The following is a 22135-nucleotide window of genomic DNA, read 5'->3' as shown; positions in this document are numbered from 1 at the left end:
GTTTGGGGCATGTAAACTTTGGCAGCTTGATGCTTTTGCAGCGTACTCAGATGCTGGATGGCTTACCTCTCTTGGAGAGACCTCCTGAGCACTTATGCGAGGGATGCATTTTGGGGAAAATTCATCGTTTTTCATTTCCCCGTGATGTTGCTTTCAGAGCAACAACCAGATTGCAGTTGGTGCATTCAGATGTTTATGGGCCTATGCAAACAATGTCATTGGGCGGTTGTTATTATTTTGTGACATTCATTGATGACTTTACACGTTTTTGCTGGGTCTACTATTTGAAAAAGAAGTCAGAAGTGTATGATGCATTTTTGGCTTTCAGTGCACTTGTTGAAAATCAATCTGGATGCAAAATTAAGACTCTCCGTTCGGACCAAGGGGGGGAATACATGTCCTCTGTGCTGAATTCTTTTTTGAAGCAGAAAGGCATAGTCCATCAGTACACTACTGCCTATACTCCACAGCAGAATGGGGTAGCAGAGAGGAAGAATCGGTCACTCATGGAGATGGCCAGATGTATGCTGAAGGCAAAGAGCTTGCCTCATAGTTTTTGGATGGAAGCAGTCATGTGTGCTTGCCATATTTTGAACAGGTGCCCTACCAAAGCCTTGAAGACTATCACACCTTTTGAGGCTTGGAATAGCCGTAAACCTTCTGTTGGCCACTTCCGTACCTTTGGGTGTCTTGCCTATGCCCATATTCCACAGGTACTTCGAAAAAAGTTGGACAACAAGGCTGTTAAGTGCATTTTTATGGGATATAGCAGTGAGAGCAAGGGCTACAGACTCTATGATCCTGTTATAAAGAAGTTTTTTGTCAGCAGGGATGTTGTTTTTGATGAAAAATCAGAATTATCCTTGGCTGGTTTGGACACATATCAGGCTGCTCGTGATGTTTTTGAAGGGCTGCTGCCCATTACTTTTGGTGATTCAGCTGGAGCTTCAGAAAATGAACCTAATATTCAGCCAGCTGCTCCTATGGAAAGTGCAGAAATTCAGCCATTGGCTGATCGGAATATTCAGCATAATGCTGAAACTGAAATTCAGCAACAGCTTGCACACAGTCAGGAAGCTAGACAGTTACCTAGATGGTATTTGTAGACTATGCAAGATAGTCCTTTGGATGCACCCATGGCTGGTCGTACTAGAAGGCAAACTCATTTGCATGATTCAGCACATACCATGGAGTTTGTTATGGCAGCAAGTACTTTTGATAATGAAGAGCTTGAATGTTTTGAGGATGCACAACACAGTGTGCATTGGATGGAAGTAATGCAAGCTGAATTAGATTCTATCACTAAGAATCAAACTTGGGATTTGGTGTCTTTGCCATTTGGGAAGAAAGCCATTGGAACGAAATGGGTCTACAAACTGAAAAGGAAAGCAGATGGATCCATTGATAAATACAAGGCACGGCTTGTAGCTAAAGGCTACGCACAGAAAAAGGGCATTGACTATGAGGAGACATTTGCTCCTACTTCCCGTATGACGACCATCAGGTCTATGATTGCTTTGGCTGCACATTATGGTTGGACAGTGCATCAGCTGGATATCAAGACTGCATTTTTACATGGGGAACTTTAGGAGGAAGTTTATGTACAGCAGCCCATTGGTTTTGCAGTTGAAGGCTCAGAACATTTGATATGCAAGCTCAAAAAGGCACTATATGGTTTGAAACAAGCTCCTAGAGCTTGGTATGCAAAAATAGATGCTTTCTTGCTTGGTCAGGGGTTTCTAAACAACTCATCTGAGTCTATCCTTTACGTATGTAAAGAAGGGGGATCTATGCTGATTATGTCTTTATGTTGATGACCTTTTGCTCACTGGAACACATGCTAATCAGATTTCAGCATTCAAACAAAATTTGCAGCAAACTTTTGACATGTCTGACTTGGGAATTTTGCATTGCTACTTGGGCATCCAATTCATACATGGTGCTCGAGGTATTGGGCTATCACAGTCAAGGTATATTGGGCAGCTTCTTGAGAAGTTTGGCTTACAGGATTGCAAGCCAGTTTGTACCCCCATGGAACCTGGACTGAAACTGTCATTACATGATGACTGTGATTTGTTTGATATACATACATATGGTCCTGCGTTGGATGTCTTATCTACCTATGCAACACTAGGCCGGACATACAGTTTGCAGTTTCAGCTTTGAGTAGGTATATGCATCAGCCACGTATGTCACATTGGCAAGCTGTCAAGCGTGTTTTTCGTTACTTGCAGGGTACTAGATCTCTTGGGTTACTTTATGCCAAGGGGGGACCACTGCAGTTACATGCTTACAGTAATTTTGATTGGGCTGGTGATTATGATACACGTCACTCCACTAGTGGCAACTGTTTCTTTCTTGGCTCTTCTTGCATTTCTTGGCTTAGCAAGAAACAATCCACTGTTGCCACATCGTCATGTGAAGCTGAATACAAGGCAGCTTTCACTACCACAGTTGAATGCGTATGGCTTAGACGCTTGCTATCTGATCTGGATGTATCTGTTACGAAGCCTACTCCTTTGTTCACTGACAGTCAGAGTGCCATTGCAGTGGCATGGAACCCAGTGTTTCATGCCCGCACGAAACACATTGAGATTCGTTATCACTTTGTCAGAGAGAGGCTACATGCAGGTGATATCAGCCTTGTCTATTGTCCTACCACCAGTAATGTGGCAGATATCTTCACCAAAGCTCTTCCTCGTGACAAATTTGAAGCATTTCGCGATGCTTAAAATTTGATATCCTTTGGTGGCGGATGATCCTTGTACTCTTGATCACTCTTCACTCCAGGGGGGTTTGTTAGGTATTTGACTCACACCTCACTTACGCCTACGCTCATATGGGAGTGTCGGTGATCAGTAGAACACTGGGGCACTTTTACTCTCGGTAGGAGAGGTTTTTTCCCCCAGACTTATAGTCTTATTTTCATATGTGCTTATGTGCTTATGTTACACACTTATGGGCACTTACCGTGTTCGGGTGTGAACACCCCCTATAACCCTCAGGTTTAAGGGTTGTACTTTGTACTTTCATTCCACACTCTTTCAGTCTATTCAATTGGGTGTCGTGCTTCACTCTGTCTCTCTCACTCTCACACTGTCTACTGCACTCTTAGCTGCACCTCGATCCTCTCACCACCTCACATCAATGACTAAGGAATTGTAACCGGCCTGTTCATTGGGAAGGGCCGTAGTGTACAACCAAAATATATAAATGCTTTCACCCAATTTAACAGTCACCCACTTTACTTGAACTTAAAGACACAGAATCAAGAAGAAATACAGGAAGCTAGAATGCTCCTTTTGCCACACAGACATCTTGTTGGCCCCTAAGTCAGGCGCCCCTTGCGGTATTTCTTTATTTTTAAAGAGAGAAAGTACAATGGGCTGTCTTTCACCTATTCTAAGTGAAATTTGGCAACATAACAGTACAATTACTGACCCAAATCAAGTTGACCAGGAGGGGAAACTCTGCCCAAGTCTAAATCTTCTGGTTGGAATGCAGAATTGACCATTTCAACCTGCTGTATTTACTGGTTCAAACTTGTTCTGAAACCTGTATACAACTCATACTGTTCCCTGTACTGTTCAGCCCACTGTAATTACTGGTTCAGACCTGTTCTGACACCTCTTCTCAGCTCATATTGTTCCCTGCACTGTCCTGCATCATCTAGGCCAAGTGCCCCTTGATTCTGACATCAATCGGGCTCTCAAATAACCTCTGAATAGTCCAGAATCAGAACTGATTTAATGCTGTTTCAGACACTTGCTTGGTGAGGTTACCACCCTCACCTGTTCCTGCTTGTGGGTAGCAAACAACTGCTCCTGTTCCTGGAGAAAAGAGGCTCTTGCCTCATGCAAAAACAACATATTCCACACAGCTGTACCTGAATCAGAAGAAAGGCCCTTGATTCTGCAGAATAACCATACTGTCAGGGAGAGAAAGAGAGAGAGTGGGAAGCAAGCTCAAGCCTCTGTGCATCATAGACAAGGTAGACCAGCTCTCAAGAGCTCTCCATCTGTAGCAATCCATCTCCCTTTCACAAAAATGAGCCCCCCATGCATTGAAACTCGTTTTTGTGCTGCCCCCTCTCTCTCTTTTGGGAATTTATGCCCAAATTGTGACACATGGCATACATGTAACAATTTTCCTGTTTAAACCCTTTCGGTCTAAAATTCTCCATCCTCGGTTCAAAATTTGACCTCGGCACAGACCACAGGATTAATCCTCGTACAAAAACGAAGGTAATGACGCGAACAGACATCCAAATCTATAATGTAGCTCAACCGAAAGTGAATTTCCACTGATGACCCCACATGGACTAATCTCTTGAAGATTTATCCATCTTCACTTTGAACCAGTCTCTTCCAGGCTAGTTCTTCAACACACTTGTCCATATACACTTTCACAAGTCTCTTCCAGGCTTGTCAATCTACAGTGCCATCAGTCTCTTCCAGACTTATACTGGACCTTAACTGTCCAGTCTTGACTCACTAGACATTCCTGTCCGTTTCACAAACTGGCCATGCAACTCAAGCGTTTAGATTTCAAGAGGGATCCTTCCAAAAAGAAAAACCAAATAAAATATGTAATAAAGAAATCAACAAAAAGGTAATAGTTGTCACAGTCTTGTGACACGAATGCTCTCCTCGGCCTCCTCTTTGAACTAACAAGCTTTCACCCTCCATACTACTCTCTGCAAAAGCAAAATTGATCTCTCGCTTTGTAGGGCTGATGAACTTGAAAAACTCCCTACATGTGATGTTCCATCATCACGGCTAAAGTTCTGCTGAGGCCTAGTTAGAGAAACTCCATCCTCTTGCTCTCAATACTAGCTAGGGCTGATCTGGCACAAATCGCCTAGGCATGTACCATTGGGCCTGTACAACATGGTCTCTTGAAATTTCCTTAAGAAGCCTCCGGATCAAATCTTGCTAAGAGTGTGCTCCTTGAGCATTCTTTGCTTGCTTTCAAGGCCTCCCTAACAGATCTTGCTCACCTCTCATCACCTCTAAAAGCCCAGGACATTGGTCCTACTCCTTGAACCACAGCCCTTGCAGCCTCTTGCATTCCTCCTCCCTCTGATGTTCAGCCCGTGAGGATAAAGGTGTATTTGCAATGTGGGAGGTGGAACCTAGATACTTGCGAGTTCATGGAGTGATGTGAAACTAGCCTTCCTCCTCGGATAGGATGGTAATGACCTGATTTAGCACTTGATTACAGCAACAAACAAATCCACAAAACTGAAATGCACACTTTACTATACTATCTTGGACATTGGACACCATATTGGCCCCAAAATTGGCACCCGTTGTGGTATTTCTTTAACTTATATTGCAATTGGAAGGAGTACAGGTGAGATTCTTCAATCTCCTCCGCTGATCTAAATAGCCCTTGCTGTCATACATGATTAGCAAGCCGTTTGGGAAATTTGCCCCTTGATCTTCATCCAAGACTTGTCAAATCTTGACCCTTGATTGGCCAAATGTTGCTCCCAATCAATTGGGATGGGTTGATATCTGAAATCTCTAGCAATTCCCTTAATTCCAGCTGCTGATTTCAATATTCAATGCATCTAATTGCTGGCATGGGTCTCAATGTCAGTGTCCACCAAATCTAGCTGAGATCTACTCCAAATGGCTGAGATTTGCTGAGAATATCAGAGAATAGGCCGGAGAAGTTGAGAGAATGTTGTAGAGAGGGAAATTTCTGAATTTCCATGTGGGAAAACCCCAGACAAGGCAGCAAGGGAAATTTCTGAATTTCTGTGCGGGAAAACACCAGAAATGGCTGCTGCCTTGTCTAAATCAGCTCAAAAGCTGTCACCTATTGCTAGAGGGTGCAATAAATGCTATCGTCAGCCCTTGGTTGCTGTCGCCTGTTCTTCGGAAGGTCAAATCTGCTGCCGCTTGCCTCTTGTAGAGCATTTGCAGCAGTGGCCAGCCTGAGAAGGCTCTCCCACAGTTGGAAAACTGATCAACAGCCTCTTCTCCCTCTCTCTCTTAGCCTAAATGACTCAATCAGCTTTCACCAACCCTAAACAGCCTTCTCTCCCATTGCATGGGAACTTTTGCCCAGTGTTAGCCTTCTTTTTCCATTTTCTAGCAATTTTCAGCCATTTAATTAATTTTGAGAATTAATTAATTATGAAAATTAATTCAGCCCTTTTTTAACCCTGTCCTTTTTTTTTTGCAAGTAAAATGTGGCTAAATATATTACTCAGAAGGCTGATTACAATGGAGTGCTTATGCTCAATGGACTAGCTGGAGCTGATGCAAATCACAAATCCATCATGTATACAAGCCTCTCAAGGTGATCTAGGGGGGATGGGGGCAAGAAGCCATGGTGATCTCATGAAAAATAGGTATTGGCCACCCCAAGTGCACAAAAAGTGAAAATGGAGCTCCTAACGAGCTCGAGACTTGCCCTGCACTTGGTTCCACTGGCCGCGGAGGGAGTGGATGATGGAAGGCCAAAGCTCTACCAAAGTTGCTTGTACTGAAAGAAACTCCCCACCAAAAACCTCTTGATAGCGTGCCTCCCAGATGTGCCATCCTGTAAGACTTCCTATGATCTCCCATACCTTTGAGTAGTTTGATGTGGGCTCCAGTACTTGGCGGCTGGGTAAAGCCTCCAAGCAGACCACTGCGCAAGACCCAGCCTCAATGATGAAAATTGTGTCTTGCATCCCGGCCTCATACCAAAGGTGATGGCCCTGGCTGATTGCCTACCAACAAAAAGCCCCCCATAAGATACATCCAAGACTGGGTGCCACACGACGGAGAATATAGCAGGCTCCTCTCCACATGAGCTGTGCCACCTTGCAAGACCAAAGGCAGTGCTTTGGGGTTTCCAAGTGCTACTGTGGGCAGTGCTTACACCCTCCATCCTGCTGCATCTGGACCAGCCAACTCCCAACTGCTAGACTTCCATGTGCCAAAAGCCAAAGAAAATACGGCACCCTCCCTAGCCTCTAGCTGTCCCATAGGTAGTGCAAGAAAGTCCGACGGAAGGCATCTGTGATGCTATGCTCCGCCCAATATCTGCTATGCGAGGGTGCCCAATCCATGTTCTCCTGCATCAGTACATGTCTATCAATCCTGGTTGTATACTCTAGAAACCTCTGTGGCTTCTTGGTGACTGCACTGGCCGGCCATAGCCACTCTCTAAGGTCCCACTCTAGCTCATTAAGTGGCCTGCTCTCCCATCACCCCCATCACCCCCCCACTCTAGCTCATTAAGTGGCCTGCTCTCCCACCATATCTCGATCCTCTTCACCCCCATCACCCCCCCTACCGAGCACCCCCCCTGATCTGCACCTAGGTCAGGTTAGCCCCCCCAGACCCACCCCCCCTCCTCCCACAGGAGGTGATGAGCCACATACACCTACCTCCTCTGCACACCAGCAATCTCCCCCCGTCCACACAGCCACCAGCTCATCTGTCCCTGCCACTCGCCATACTTTCCCGAGACAGGCACAGCTGCTGCCGCAAGAGTTCTTCCGTAGTGGCCCATGGTCCTACCTGCGAGTTGCAGAGCGCGAAGAGTTCCCACTACCTCTAGAGGTGGGGATCTTCATGGTTCGTAAGTCAAGGAGGGGCAAGGTCTACCTACTAGCACCACCGGATGGACCAAACTACGTCTTTTTTCTTCAATCATCTTACTCAGAGAAGTGGACAACCACACAGGCTGAGGAGGAGTTGAAGAGTCAGGTGGCAGATCACATCTCCCAATGGATGGGAGATGAAGGATTAGCACTGTTTGCACAACAGTGGCCAGGTTGCATGATGGACATTAACTGGTGGGCTGGCGCCGACGTCCCGCACTTGAGCATTATCTTTCGAGCCCCCCCACAGTGGAGAGTGCCGAGGGATGTGATCGAGTGGCCCCCGGCACAGGCGGCCCGATTCTACCAGTGTAGAGAGTCGCGTTTTTCAGCATGGTTGATAGATGCATTGATAGTACCACCTGGAGCATCTATCTAGGATGTCACATTGGATTGCATGTCTTCGTGTGTTGCGTTATTTACGGTGTACTTATTCTTATGGCCTGACATATGGTTCTAATGTTTACAAGGGTACACTGATTCTGATTGGGTAGGAGGTCCTAACACCCAGTGTTCTCATGGCAGCTATCTCTTTACCTTGGGCACAGCTCCCATTTCTTAGTCCATAGCCGCCGTAAGCAAGAGATGGTGGCGGCTTCCTCGGCCGAGGCCGAGTACTGGGCTCTCCTCGATGGCACCACCGGCCATCTATTCGAGGAGTTTACTGGCGGCACTTCATTTTCCTTGTGTCTCTCCCACAGTTTTCTATTGCGACAACCAAAGTGCCATTGCGCTTGCGAGAAATCCGATCATCACACCACGGATGCGGCATGTGGGAGTCCAGTTTCACTTTTCTAGAGAGCAGGTTGAGCTAGGCACTACTGACTGAGCATGCTAACTGAGTAAGCTAAATCTCGCCTAGTGTGAATTAACCAAAGAAGTTTACTTACAACAAAGTGATAGGTATGTTCATCGAAGGGTTGTCCTAGGGTATCCCTCGACAAGTGGACAGTAGGATCAAAAGGCGTGGCCATTGGCCGTGTATGATCCATAGTGTATTGTTCCACGAGCTAAAGTATGTACTTCTATTGTGACACAAAAATACAGCTTCCAGAATGAATTATCTCCATCCCCAAAAAATAGGACAACAAACCAAGGCCTGTCATTTCAAATGTAGCTTTAAACTTAGCCTTAATTTCCGCTATGGCAGCAGAATCTGAACCTGTGATGAGTAAGTCGTCAACGTATAGTAGGATATAGCTAACCCTCTATGCCATAGATCAAATATATAAGTTTGGGTCACAAGGGGTAGAATGGTATCCATGAGTCTGTAAGAACTCATCCATCCTATGGAACCAAGAGTGTGGTGCCTACTTCAGCCCATAAAGAGCTTTATGCAAGCGGAATACCTTATTCCTCGGGTTTCCAGAAGGAAAGCTTGGTGGTTGCTCCACATAGACCTCCTCCTCGAGAAAACCATTTAGGAAGGCACTCTTGACATCCATCTGATGTATCGGCCAACTGTGGTGAGCGGTTAGCACAAGTAGCAACCGAAAGGAAGTCAACCGTGCAGTAGGGGCAAAGGTCTCTTCATAATCAATGCCATACTTCTGTCGAAACCCTTGTACTACAAGGCAAGCCTTGTACTTGTCTAAAGTCCCATCAACTTTTAGCTTAGTCCTAAAAATCCACTTTGTCTCGATGACTTTCTTGTGGCTCGGACGATCCACCAATGTCCAAGTCTCATTTCGGTCAACACTCTCTAGCTCCCTCTCCATGACCACTCGCCATTGAGGGTGTTGAAGAGCCTCCTGCCATGTATCCGGCTCAAAATGCGCTATGTAATCAGTCGTAAATAGTGACGCAAATGAGGCCTAAGGAGCAAGCCAAGCAGATCTTCTAGGTTCCTCCGGAGTGGAATCTGGTGGTAGGATCCCCGAATCCCGCATGGTCTGCTAGTACCAGTGAGGTAACGGGTCTTGCGAAGGGGGCCTGGAAACTGAAAAATTTGCGGGAAGGTCAGAAGCGGGAAGTAGACCAGGCTCAGTAGACATGATCTCTGATAATATGGAAGAAGGAAACGGATTGGAATGCGGTGCAGAAGACTGCACAATATCCCTCTTCTCAAAGACGACGTCCCGTCTAACGATCACCTTGTCCGTCCGAGGATCGAACAAACGATAGGCTTTCCCCTCAGAAGAATATCCCACAAAAATAAGGAGATCAGCTCGGGGAGTGAGCTTCCTTATCTTGTCACCAGGCGTGTGTGTGTGTACGCACGACACTCGAAGACTCTGAAGTGGGAAATAACAGGCCGAGAATCAAAGAATGCCTCATATGGGGTCTTCTAAGAAAGAGCCGCAATCGGGCACTGGTTAAGGATGTACACTGAAGTGTTAACACCCTCGACCCAAAGGCGCTCAGGAAGCTCTGCTGCGAATAGCATAGAGCGTGCCATTTCCATGACTGTCCAGTTCCTATGCTCTATGACTTCATTCTGAGAAGGGGAGTTAGTAGAGGCGAGCTGGCGAGAAATGCCATGCTATTGTAGAAACTCGGAGAACTCGTGAGAGTTAAACTCACCACCGCTATCACTCCTCATGCAACCGACATGACGACCAGTCTGGTTATGAACCAGCATTACCCAAGCAGAAAAGTATGTGAAAGCATTAGACTTATGCTTGAGGAAGTACACCCACATGTATCTAGAATGATCATCCACTATAAAAAAAAAAGTACAATGCGCCATTCAAGGAAGCAGTGGATGTCGGCCCACAAAGATCAACATGAATCAATCTAAGAGCCCTTCAGCTCTATGGGGTACGCATTGCTTTCTGAGCTGACAAGCTATACAGACATCTCGAGCTAGCTTCAGGCGTGGAAGGCCCTCAACCAACTCACGGCGTGACAACTCATAAAGTGAGTCATAACCAAGATGCCCTTAGTGAAAATGCCAAAGACGCTCATTGTTCGTAGGCTCCCGAGATGTGGCTAAGGCCTGGAAGCTATGGAACACGGAGCCCTCGACTGTTAGCTCGGTCACAAAATGAGTCATGTAGTATAGGCCATTAGGCTATGCCTCAACATAAGCAATCACTAAAACCGTCAGAGAGTCAAGCATCTCGACTGTGGTTGCTTTAAAGAAAACCGCTCACCCCAACTAGCAAAGCTACTGAATAGATAACAAGTTCACCCCAAGCTGAGGGACATGATATACATTGTCCAGCATAGCCAGATCCGGACCCTTGTGAGTGGCAAAACTGATGCAACCTTGAGCCTGAATCTTGACCGAGGAGTTGTTTCCTACGCGGACCTGTCCGGTTGCAAGGGCTCGGGAATAAAAAATGTCCACTATAGGAGTCATATGATGTGTAGCTCCACTATCAAATAGGAGCTAAAGTGCTCAGTTGTGACGAGTGGGCCTCTGCGGTAACCTCATTGGAAGGCAACTCACAGATGCGGACGAGACTTGCATCTGATGTCTCTATGGAGACGATGTGGGCCTCTGTAGACCAGTCAGACAAGCCCTCTGAAGTTGAGAACGTTATCGACTGAGATGGTTGAGCGGTGGCAATATGAGTTTGACCTTTAAACTGCCCCTTGCCATCACCCTGCCTCCCCTGTGGGGGTTGCCCGACTGAGGGGCGGGGGTCTAAGGCTTATATTTTGGTGCTGTGCCTCTTGCCTTTGATCGACACTCGTCGTCAAAATGGCCAGCCTTTTGACAAGGTTGATAATACCTATTCTTCTTAGATACATTCTACCACCCAAGTTTGAGAGATTGGAATGTTTCTTGGGATTCCCTGGATGGTTTTTGATTTTGATTTTGATTTTGAGTGGAGTTTTGGTTTAGTTTTCCCTTCCCTTGTTTCCCTTGCTGAGAATGAGCAATATGAGCCCTCTCTGAAGAGGAATTCATATGAAATTGATTGAACAACCGTGCGTAACGCAATAGTTGACACTTAAATTCATAGAATGTAGGCATGGTACACAAAATTTAAGTATTTCCTGGGGAGTTTGTTTAGTAACAATGTGACTTGATCATCAGAGGACTCAAGAGGCTCCGTATTAGAGAATTCAATGAGGAGACACCGATACTCAGCCAACTTGACTTTCAAGTCATCCCAGTCAGTGATTTTGAAAAGTTGAAGCTCATAGTCTAGATTAATAGGATGGGTCCTATCGCGAGCCACATAGCGAGTAGTCAAGTGTGCCCATCGCTCTGACACTAAGTCAAAATGCTGAAGCTAAGAATGAAACTCAGGCAATAAGCCCTACATCAACTCGACTCTAGCGGAGGCATTCATAGCCTTCCATCAGTGGACAACCTCGTATGGAATAAATGCAGGATCGGGTTGGGGTTGCAACCCCTGCACAAGATCCCATAGGTTTTGGGAGTCTAGGACATGTCTCATCAAGTTCGACCAAGTAGTAAAGCTTGACTCATTTAAACGAGTCTTGTCATTAAATGCATGCTTGGAAGTAGTAAAGCTAGAACCATGAGGTGTCGAGTAGGTAGGGTAAGATGGATGTGGGGGATAAGATTGTGGAGGGTAAAATGGTGAAGGTGGATATGTCTGATAAGGAGGGGGAAAAGATGGGTAGGCAGAAGTAGGCTGTTAGTGTCCAAGGAGTGCTGATTGAGGCAGAGGCACTGGAACATGAATGTTTTCATAAGGTGCCAGTGTAAATGGAGGTGCTGGGACACGTGTCCAAAGTGAGGTTGGGGCACAACAATATGACCAGAAGGCCCACTAGGTAAAGCCATGGAGGCAAACTGTGGAGTCAACTAATCTACACGCTTGAGAGACTGGGGGGGAATACCCAGGTTGCAATGATCCCGAAAGTGTGTGTAAAGTAGGTGGAACACCACCTGGCAGAGGTAAGGATGAGGTCCTAAAGGATGTGCCTATGTTTCCATAACCCCCGGTGTGATGTGCGGTGCGACATAACGTGTCTGAAATGGAAAAGTGAATGGTGTGAATGGAAGTGGAGAAGCAACAGATGAATGTGGTGGGATGGGCAGGTTTTGAAAATGAGGTGTATGAGGTGCAGATGCATTTTGTTCATTTTTATCATTTAATGATTGGAAATGAAAATGTGAATATAATGATGCACAATACAATGAAGAAAAAGGAACACCAAATTCATTCTAATTTTATGAAGTAGATGGAAAAGAAGGGTAGAAGAAGAGGTACCTGGCTTTTTCTTATAATCCCCAAAATGTGAGTTAACATACAAGAATTGTTCCTCAAGAGGACCTTTTCCGTAGTCAACAGATTGGACTCTTTCTTCCACATGATCTCTACCAGAATATTGCAAAGTAGATGTAAAAGAAAAAGGAACAAAAGACGAATCTACAGTACCTTGCATCGGAGTGGACGGAAGAGGATGAAAGAAAGAAACATACTCTAGGTCTTGTTCTCCAAGAGGGGGTCCCATCCCTGATGGAGGTCTCGATAGCCCTGCAACATCATCAGATTTATGCGCAACATCTGAAGAGAGAAATTCATGCATATTTTCATTTAGAAGCTTTTCTTAAAGGGCAATCCTTCGATCAAGCTCCTTTATCTTTTTTCTCTATAAGCTATGATCAGTTTGTATTCTCCAGAGGTCAGCTTGCCTAGCTTTTCTTCCATGTAATCAGAAGTGTCTTTCACCATGTCGGAACTTTGTGGAGCAAGCTGATCGGCCCACTCTCGCTCAGTTCTCGGCATAGTTGGTTTTGAAGACTAAATCGGTATTGTTGTGTTCGAAGTCATTTGAACCTATTGTAGTTCTTGCTTCTTGTATAGAGCTTTCAGATCAAAGGCCTAGGTTTCTCAGAGAGTATCAGGTTCCGATACCATGTAAAGAAATGCCCTAATACAGAAACACAAACGGAAACCATATGACAAAGCATAGACTGATAAAAGAACACACTTAGAGTTAGGGTAGCTTAGAGACAATGAACACAATAAATAAATGAAGTGATATAGCTACCGAATAATATGATGCTCATGCAGCAAACACACTATGAAATGAATGAATACTGAACCTCGAACTTCTGTATCTCGAAGATCAAGGTAGGGATAATGAGCTGGAGAGTGTGTCGTACTCTGAACGGATCCCGAATCGCAGCAAGGCAGCCTTCGAATGTCGAACACCAGCAAAGGTAGCAGTGAGAAGCTAGGTCTAATGGAGACAGCAGTGAGGAGAGAGAAAGACTAAAAACGTAGGCAGTAGGACTGTGATGACGTGGTAGGCTGTACGGCAGCAGGTCTGTATAGGAACAACAGTCATCTGACTGGAATCAGCTTCAAACTGCGTGAAGAGGGCTAGAAATCAGGCGCCAACTGATGGAGACAGCAATGGAAAACTTCGGCTAAGATGTCCTCCGCAAACGGGGTGTGGGTAGCAAGCTGAAACACCTGAAATCTGCAAAAAGGAGATTGTAGAAGAGTGGAGGGCTAGTTGCCTATTTATAGAAAATTAAGGTTCTAGATCCTCTTCCACTTAACTCTCTTGATCGGCTCCCCATTTTAGGGTTTTGTCTAAAATAAGCCTAAAATAAGCATGTTTTGGGGATGTTTAAGTGGCTAAGTGCATTTCTTAGCACAACAGTGTCTGCTTGCCTCTATTCAAGAAATGTACAACAGTGTCTGCTTGCCTCAATCTCAAGAAACTTAGGTATGTTCTTTGTATCTTTCATAGCCGCCCGTACCTTCAGGACTCCTACGGCTGTCACTACATCCGCGAAGGAGGGAGGAAAAACTGTCAAACATCCAAAGTCCTCCACTAACTGACGATACTCTACTGTCAGTCCGGGGAACAGAAGGGTGATCGAGTGTCTAGGAAACCTATTGTGAAGCACGAATTCCTCCACTGTGAAGCCACTATACCAGGGAACCATATAGATGACCCCCTTCATGGAGGCATAAGGTGAGCTATCCATGAAGATCCCCTGACCCATAAGATTTGCCTCCGCAATCTGTGTTGTGCCAATGCATAGTATGGAGTGAAGCCAATCTCGAAGCTGGGCCCTAGATCGAGAGTGTCCTACAACCTATCCAAAGATTGCTATTTCTTTCAGTTCTAGCTCTATGACACAAACAGAAAGGAGTTGTTCCTCAGAAAGGATGACGTGCAAGGTGTTTGGACTAGGGGGCACTTGTAGAATGCACTGGCGTTTGACCAAAGGTTTCCATTGCATGTCACTATTGAGGACCCACCGAGCTAGCTGCTATGATACCGGGGGGATGTTGCCGCACGCGGAGAGAGCAACTAGTTTTTTTTTTTTTTTTTTTTTTAAATAAAGGATTTTCGTGGTCAAGTATTCGGCCTTGATAGGCAGACAACCGGCTTTGTAGGTCAGTACAAAGCAATCAAGTGTGACAGGTCAGACAGGTCGCGGGGGCAGTTCAGCAACAGTGCAGGGCGATCAGGCAGGTTGCGGGGCAAATGCCTTAACTAATCCCATAGGAGAAGCACACAGAAGTGCCAGTTGAGTCGAGAGCAGATAGATGGCAATAGAGCGGTTGAGAGGGGTGGGTGAAGCTGAGAGGGCCTATTTGGCAAAGGATGCAGGGGGCCTGGAAGCCGTCAGCGAAGAAGACAAACTTGACGTTTGTCCTAATGTTGATGAGGTCAAAGGTGAGGGAGCCATTGCATGTGTGAACAAAACTTGACATTTGTCCTAATGTTGATGAGGTCAAAGGTGAGGGAGCCACTGCATGTGTGAACAAAACAGAAGTGCCACAAATGCTTGGAGCAAACCTTGTCGGCGCAGGCCAAGTGCGTTGGATCCGCTTTCAAGCACTGAAATTGGATTTTCTCTCTACTATGAAGAAAGAGATTCAAAAAGCCGAAGTTATTTATATGTGCACTTTGTAATTTCACATTAAATAATTAATCTAGCTCTCAACTATTGAACCCTTGCCATCGGTGGACTTGCCCATGTCGTGCAACTTATGCAATGTCTTTCTTGCCCAAAAAGCTAGGATTTAATCACATGGTAATCCCAAGCTTGTAAAAACACATCTTGCTAACACAAACACTGGCAACTTGTTGAGAAATAGTCACCTGGCTATCTCCTACCTTTGGAAGGCTAGTAGTAGTGAAAACCAGTGAGTAATTGCCTATACTCAGCTAGCTTGACTATCAAAGCATCCCCCTCTAAAATGGAGAACTACTAGAGCTGAAGTTGAATATTGATATGGCTAGTGCAACCACAAGCCATATGATGGTCCGTGAGATGAACCCAGTGGTCAAAAGTCAGTGAGAAATGCTAGCGCAGATTTTGGGAAATATCGCCATGCCAGATTTCTCACAGACAGTGTGGACCTAGGGGCATTGTTGAGATGGGAGCTCATAGCTAGCATTATCGCTTGGTATACATGGACTGCCAGATCCAGCCATGCCATAGATTTAGTGGGTATACCTACTGCAGATACTCTCTCCAGGATTTGGACGACAGAGATTGTTCTCCACGGGAGATAGGAGAGGGTACAAAGCAGTTCTGAGACTATGAGGAAGAGAAGAGATGCTTTTCTCAGGACTTGGGACAATTTAACACTTTCTTCCAATATAATCTGACATTATAGATCTCCCGACTGGCTTATTCATTCTGGACTTCTAATACACTTCCCTTTGTTGGGAATATTTTTTGGTATGGAAATCCCTTACAGCGCTTCTTGGTACTTTGCATTTTTCCCTAGCATACTTTGACCTGAGGACATTTATTTTTTATAGAATTTATATTCTCTGAAAAAGAAAACCTAAGGCAGCAATCCTTGCATTAGTTCAACATTTACCCTAGCATTGTAAGCTCACCATTGACAGATAGCCTCAAGGTGGGACTGTATTGGATCAGGCATAGGCTCTAACCTATTACTTGTTCCCAAAGTACTAGGGATTTGAGATTTGAGCACTTGTTGCATTAGATTGAATCAAGTTGTAATGTTACTATCATTAAACTTAATCTTTTAGCTGAAGGTAATTTTTTTCTGTAGCAAGAGGGGTATCAGTGTTTATGGAAGGATAAGAGTCAAATTACCCTTACGGAAATGCCCCAAAGGTTCCATTAGGCATAGGAATAGCTTGTGAGTATGCACTACCCAATGCCCATGTGTCTAGCATAAAAACAGGCTCTTATTGGGATGGACTAGTCACTTTTTACACTTGCTTTACTTCAGAACACTCAAATCACTTTATATGACTTGACATTTCTAGAGACTTTTCTAGTTCTCCTTGAACGTTATCTTTCTGCAGAGATTTTTTCACTCGACCACATTCTCTAGACTCTCTAGAGTTGAGCAGATTCTCTCCAGAGATTTTAGCTTTCCCCAGAGATATCCTGCTGGAAACCATGATGTATGGAGATTTTAACTTTTCTCTCTTGCCCTCTCTTTTATATAAAAAGGAAGCAATGACATTGTGAAGGCTGAAGTTGAATAATAAGAGTGTGATTTGTTTTCTGCCCACTCTCCTCTTTCTCACTCTTTTACTCCTCACTACCCTTCATCACAATACAGTCCACCTCCTCGATCGATATTCCACTCCACCCCACTCACTCTACCTTACCTCACTCAGCCCCACCACATTCCACACCACCTCAATCAATGCAATTTACCTCCCTCTATTCCAGTGCCCAGTCTACTATGCCACCACTCTCATCCTCTACACCATTACTCTCATCTTCTTCTCAAACTTCACTCTCCACTTGTCTTTAGACTCCTCCCCCCTGCACAACTCCTTCAAACTTAGCCCTTTTGCATTTCTTTTCATTGCTAAAGACTTGACAGAATTCCAATATAGGAACACCCAATGTCTAATCTGACCCACAAGGCCTGCCTTGCAACAATAGTTCCATGGTTTCTCCTGCAGAACACCAGGATGGACACAATCAAAGATACACCTGTTCTCTCCATCCTTGGGTACCAATCCAGTGCTCTCAACAGGTGAATGAGCTGCCTGGCAAGACTTTCACGATGTAGCTGGGCCTATGAGCAACAGAGCTTGTGTTCCAATAAGAATAGAATATCAATGCCTCCTGCAAGGGCTGGCTAGAACTCCTACCAAAGTATTAGCTTCTTGGATCCACATGGTCCACTAAAGGAAAGGTTGTTTTCGTTCCATGATGCTAGGTGAACAGTCATGGTGATCACTGTGGTCATTTGAACAAGTTCCAGCTTAGAGTGGTCAAAGACAAGGATGTGGGCGAGCTGTGAAACACACAAACATGCTTGGTTTCCAGTTTAGAGGGGATGTCCACTCCTGAACAAGCTCAAAGGTAGTAGTAAGGGGTGATTATTGCCTTTTTCTGTACCACAGTGGGCCTGCATCAGCCAAGCCATCAACTGTGCATTCGATGACATGTAGGAGCAAGTGTACTGTTGTGACTACTCCATCATATTCATGGGGGAATGCCACTCTTGTGCAGTGTAAAGAAGAATGCTGAGACAAGGGTTCCCTGCTCCAACCCGCAGTTGATGTCCATCTTGCAGGTGATTCATTGCTCTAAGGGTAGCTCTAACCCTCCTGTTCCTACCACTATGACATATGCTCCTCGACATGACTCCTAATGATCTCAACTAACTTGTCTTCCATCCAGTCTTGGTGGTGCATCCAGTCTGAAATAAGGACCTTCCCAACCCTGGATTTGTAGGTTATGAAGTTCCCCACCTCCAAAGGAGAGGGGAAATTTGTGCATCCACAACTCTCATGTATGAACAAGGTCCACAGTGAAAGAACAAGTGGTAAGAATTGGGCATACTCGAGCTCCTAGGTGCATGAGAGTTGTGCATCCACAACTCTCATGTATGAACAAGGTCCACAGTGAAAGAACAAGTGGTAAGAATTGGGCATACTTGAGCTCCTAGGTGCGTGAGTGATTGGCATGGTCTCTAGAACTTTCCCTGGAGAATTTTGTTGCCATAGACTTTTGTATTTCCTGCAGGATTGACATAAATTTATAGGTTTTCTGTAGAAGTGGCAGGGACCTGAGAAATTTCTAGGTTTTCTGTACGGTTTTCCCTACACAATTGTGACTTCTCTGTAGGGTTTCTGTAGAGATGACTGAGAACTTGAGTTTTCTGGAAAGAATTTGGATTTTCTACAGAAATTTGTAAAGTTTCTGTAGGGTTTTCTGGGCTTAACAGGAGGAGCTAGCTGCTCTTCAACACAGCGAGGGCCTTTGACAGGTCATACTAAGCGAAAGCTTAAGAACAAGAGGCCTGCGCTTGACAATCAATCCTAAATGTAATCAAATGACACTTGAGCAAGACCCTTTTGGTGGATTAGAAAAAGTTGATTCTTCATACAGTCTCAGTTGACCTATTCTTTCTATCAATAGTTGTTCATTTCCATTTGGTAGCTCAATTTTTGGATTTACAGGAAAGACTCAACCTCGTATATGAAAGACTAGTTTTAGAGCATCAAGTCCCAAGGAAGGCGATCTTACCAAACTAATAGGCGATCTTAGCAAACTAGTAACATCAATAATCACAAAAAGAAACCTGCTTTGCTGTTGGATAATGCAACTGCATTCCTCCATGGATATACATACCCAGTTTTCCAAAACGAAAAGCCTGATCGTATATTCAGCTCCACAAGTATGGATGGAACAATTGATGCACAAATGCAAAATGGAGGGTGGAGGAATGCAACGACAGAAGCTCCTCTAGACATCATGATAGTGAGAAGAGGCTCTACAGCTTAAATGCTAAACTGCAATCTTCTTTGAAATGGCTAGTGTTTGATTTGGAGCAGCAATGACAGACTGATGCAATAAATTGATGCTAAGGTTGAAGCAAAAGACCTTGCTGTTCTTTGGTATAAACGTGAGGCAGGAAATGAATACGCAAGAAAAAGTTCACGAGCAACAGCACCTCTGCTTGGAAATAAAGGTTTCTCTTCTGTTTTTTGCAGAGTTTTCTTGTTGCTCCTTTCTGAAGTGTGAGCACATGAGAGTTGAGTAAGAACACGTCAAAAGGAGGCACTTTATGCTGAATCGTAGGCAGAAGCTCAATACAAAGCTATCTTGGAGGCATGCAAAATAGGCTAGAATGTTTAAGGTTCACCTTACCTTTTTCAGGGCCTTGAGTACAGTCCCCCATGTGCTCTTTAATGCACAATTGGCATGATCTGTTGACCAGGCCTAATGTTTTACTACCGTACATGCATGTCAAAGACCTTCAATCTTTTATCATAAGCCTATAGTTTAGCCTACAATATAAAGAGACGGAAGCCTAAAAGTAGTAAGCCTTTAATACCACCCCTACAAGAGCTCCTCAATCAAGTCCAATTATTTGTGCAAATGACCTGGTCCTTTTGTGGACACATCACAGGTGGCCTCTCATAAATCAACACTTGACCAGAAAGCAACCATAAGAACAAGGGATTATTTCCAACAAGGCCTGTCCTTTGAATTAAACTTTTTTCAAAGAGAAGCCCGCCCTTTGGATGCACCTTTTCCAGGAAGGCCTCCCCTTTGAGTTCACCTTACCTTCTCTTTCCTTTCTTGTCAGGATCCAAGCATTTGGGGTGACTGCAGCAGTCACATCATTGAGCATGTTTACAAGGAGCCTTACAGAAATTTGAGCATACTACAGGTTTGGGGAAAGGAGGGTTCACTTCAACCTAGAACTTGTTCACCTTGAGAAAAATCCTTCTCAATTTTTTGGGAGAAGGAAATAAGTCCTCTTCAAATTTGTCAAAATATAGTTATATTTTTTAAACATAGATATAAAATACCATCTCAATAGAGGATATTTCCTTCTCAGATGATGATGAAAAGGATTTACTTCCTCTTGCTCAAAATCTTTTTCCCGAACCCTGGCATACTAGATAAACTTTTACCAGTTATATAGGCAGGCTAGAAGCAAAGGAGCTTCCCTACACTTTGAAATTTTAACGTATCATCAGAGCTTGAAAAACTTTTTAAAGACTATTTTGAGTTTCAAGTATAGGAGCTTGAAAAAGTCTGAACCTTCAAAGGAGCTGCTGTTGGCACAGCAGTGTATTTCACATTCTGTTTAATCATTTTATGCACTGTTAGTTTCTGAACAAGCTGCTTGAGTAATGCTGCAGTTGACTTTGCCATGCTGTCATAAGGTAAAGACTTCCCAACTTCTTTTTCTTTTTTCTTTCCAGATTTTTTTTCATCTAAGACGCTAATTTCTGCTTCCTTGGGAAAATCTGTGCTGGGACTTTCACATTGGATGTCAATTACAGCTATTTGCCTCACAGGATCAGTCAGTTTTGCAGCCTTGGCTAATGCCCGCATCTCAGTTACTAGGATTGGGACTTGTTCTGATTTGGGAACTTTCATGTCTTTGATACTGTCTGGTGCATTGCTATTTTCCTTTACATCACCACTGCGGGGAATTTTCAAGTTTAGAACTGCAACAAAAAAGTTTTCTGTACCACTTGCAAGACTGGCCACAAAAACTGCATCATTCCCAAGGCTCAGCAGCATATATATGCGGACCAGGGTGTAAGGCTCTTGCAACGCACTTTCATTGCTTTTTACAATAGACATAGCAGCAACCAGCTGATTTGAAGAATACACTCTGTTTCAGATATCACTCTCCATTTACAGGATAATAAAAAGCCTGCACCAGGTCAACAGAATAACAGCATTTTCAGGTTGAGATCACCTTATTCTCTGCGTCTTGAAGATTCCTTTCAGCTTCATTAGCCAGACCCTCAAGCTTTTGCAGGCTATCTTCTCCAACTTTTACTTGATCTGCTGTTTTTTCCTTTTCTTTGCCAGCTTTCAAGGCCTTCCCTACAGATACATCACACTTGTGAAGATTGGTGGATATCTAATGACAGCATGTTTCACTTTGATTCCATTGGTGTTAAGTTGGGAGACAGCAAGAAAGAAAAGCCCCATTCAACTCCTGTTACCCGATACCAGATTTTCTTTTTCAGCCTTTGTTAATGTTGCCTTTATGGTCAAATTAGCCTCCTTGAGTTTTGAACTGGAAGATGTCCCATCTGCTGTCTTTTTAAGATCCTTTTTGTATGATTCTACTGTTCTCTCTGCTACCAGTAGCTGTTCTTGAGCAACATTTAAGGCTGTCCTTGCACCCTGAAAAGTTTGTGGCCATCAATGTCAGAGACCATGCATACAATTTCTTGAAACAGTTTCTATGCACTAAACAGTGTATATCAGAAGTGGAATGGAACCATGGTTTTTTGAGCTACCATGTTAGCACACTATAAATTTATGAAGTGAGGCTCTCATTAATCCAACTATCCATCACATAGTGCTAGTTTAACACAGGTTCTCTTCAGTTATGACAATTTTCCATCTAATCTTAACTGCCCTTAGCATGTCCTTAGAACTTCAATATGTTTAAACCTTTGCTAATTCCTCACGTATCCTCAGTTCTTGCGGCTAAGGATAGTGGGGTGCACATTTGTTTCCCTCTAGATACCCCAGACTTTTCAGAGAAGACACTTCCCTCACATTGGTTATCCAATCACCACACTCTAATATCCTTGGACATCCGGATGGGCACTAGTAGCATTGGTCATAGTGGTTATTAAGTGGCATAGTGTAAATGTACTAAGGGTACTTCGAGGTTAGGGCAACCAAGCCCT

General features: G+C 44.3%; 1 protein-coding gene across 2 annotated transcripts in view; it reads right to left on the bottom strand.

Moving 5' to 3' along the window:
- Positions 1-22135, bottom strand: part of LOC148013588 (uncharacterized) — a 149847-nt gene that overhangs the window by 29773 nt on the left and 97939 nt on the right. For both annotated transcript variants that reach the window (XM_087668511.1, XM_087668510.1), the window contains exons 6-8: positions 21437-21620; positions 21184-21314; positions 20514-21077 (exon numbers count right to left, since the gene is read on the bottom strand). In XM_087668511.1, coding sequence (XP_087524637.1) covers positions 20514-21077; positions 21184-21314; positions 21437-21620 — 879 coding nt within the window. The remainder of the gene's footprint in view (positions 1-20513; positions 21078-21183; positions 21315-21436; positions 21621-22135) is intronic.

Source organism: Lygodium microphyllum, chromosome 26 (genome assembly GCF_053477565.2).
Source record: "Lygodium microphyllum isolate KBCC chromosome 26, Lygodium_microphyllum_v1.1.10, whole genome shotgun sequence".
NCBI lineage: Eukaryota > Viridiplantae > Streptophyta > Polypodiopsida > Schizaeales > Lygodiaceae > Lygodium > Lygodium microphyllum.
This window is presented reverse-complemented; position numbering and strand designations above follow the sequence as displayed.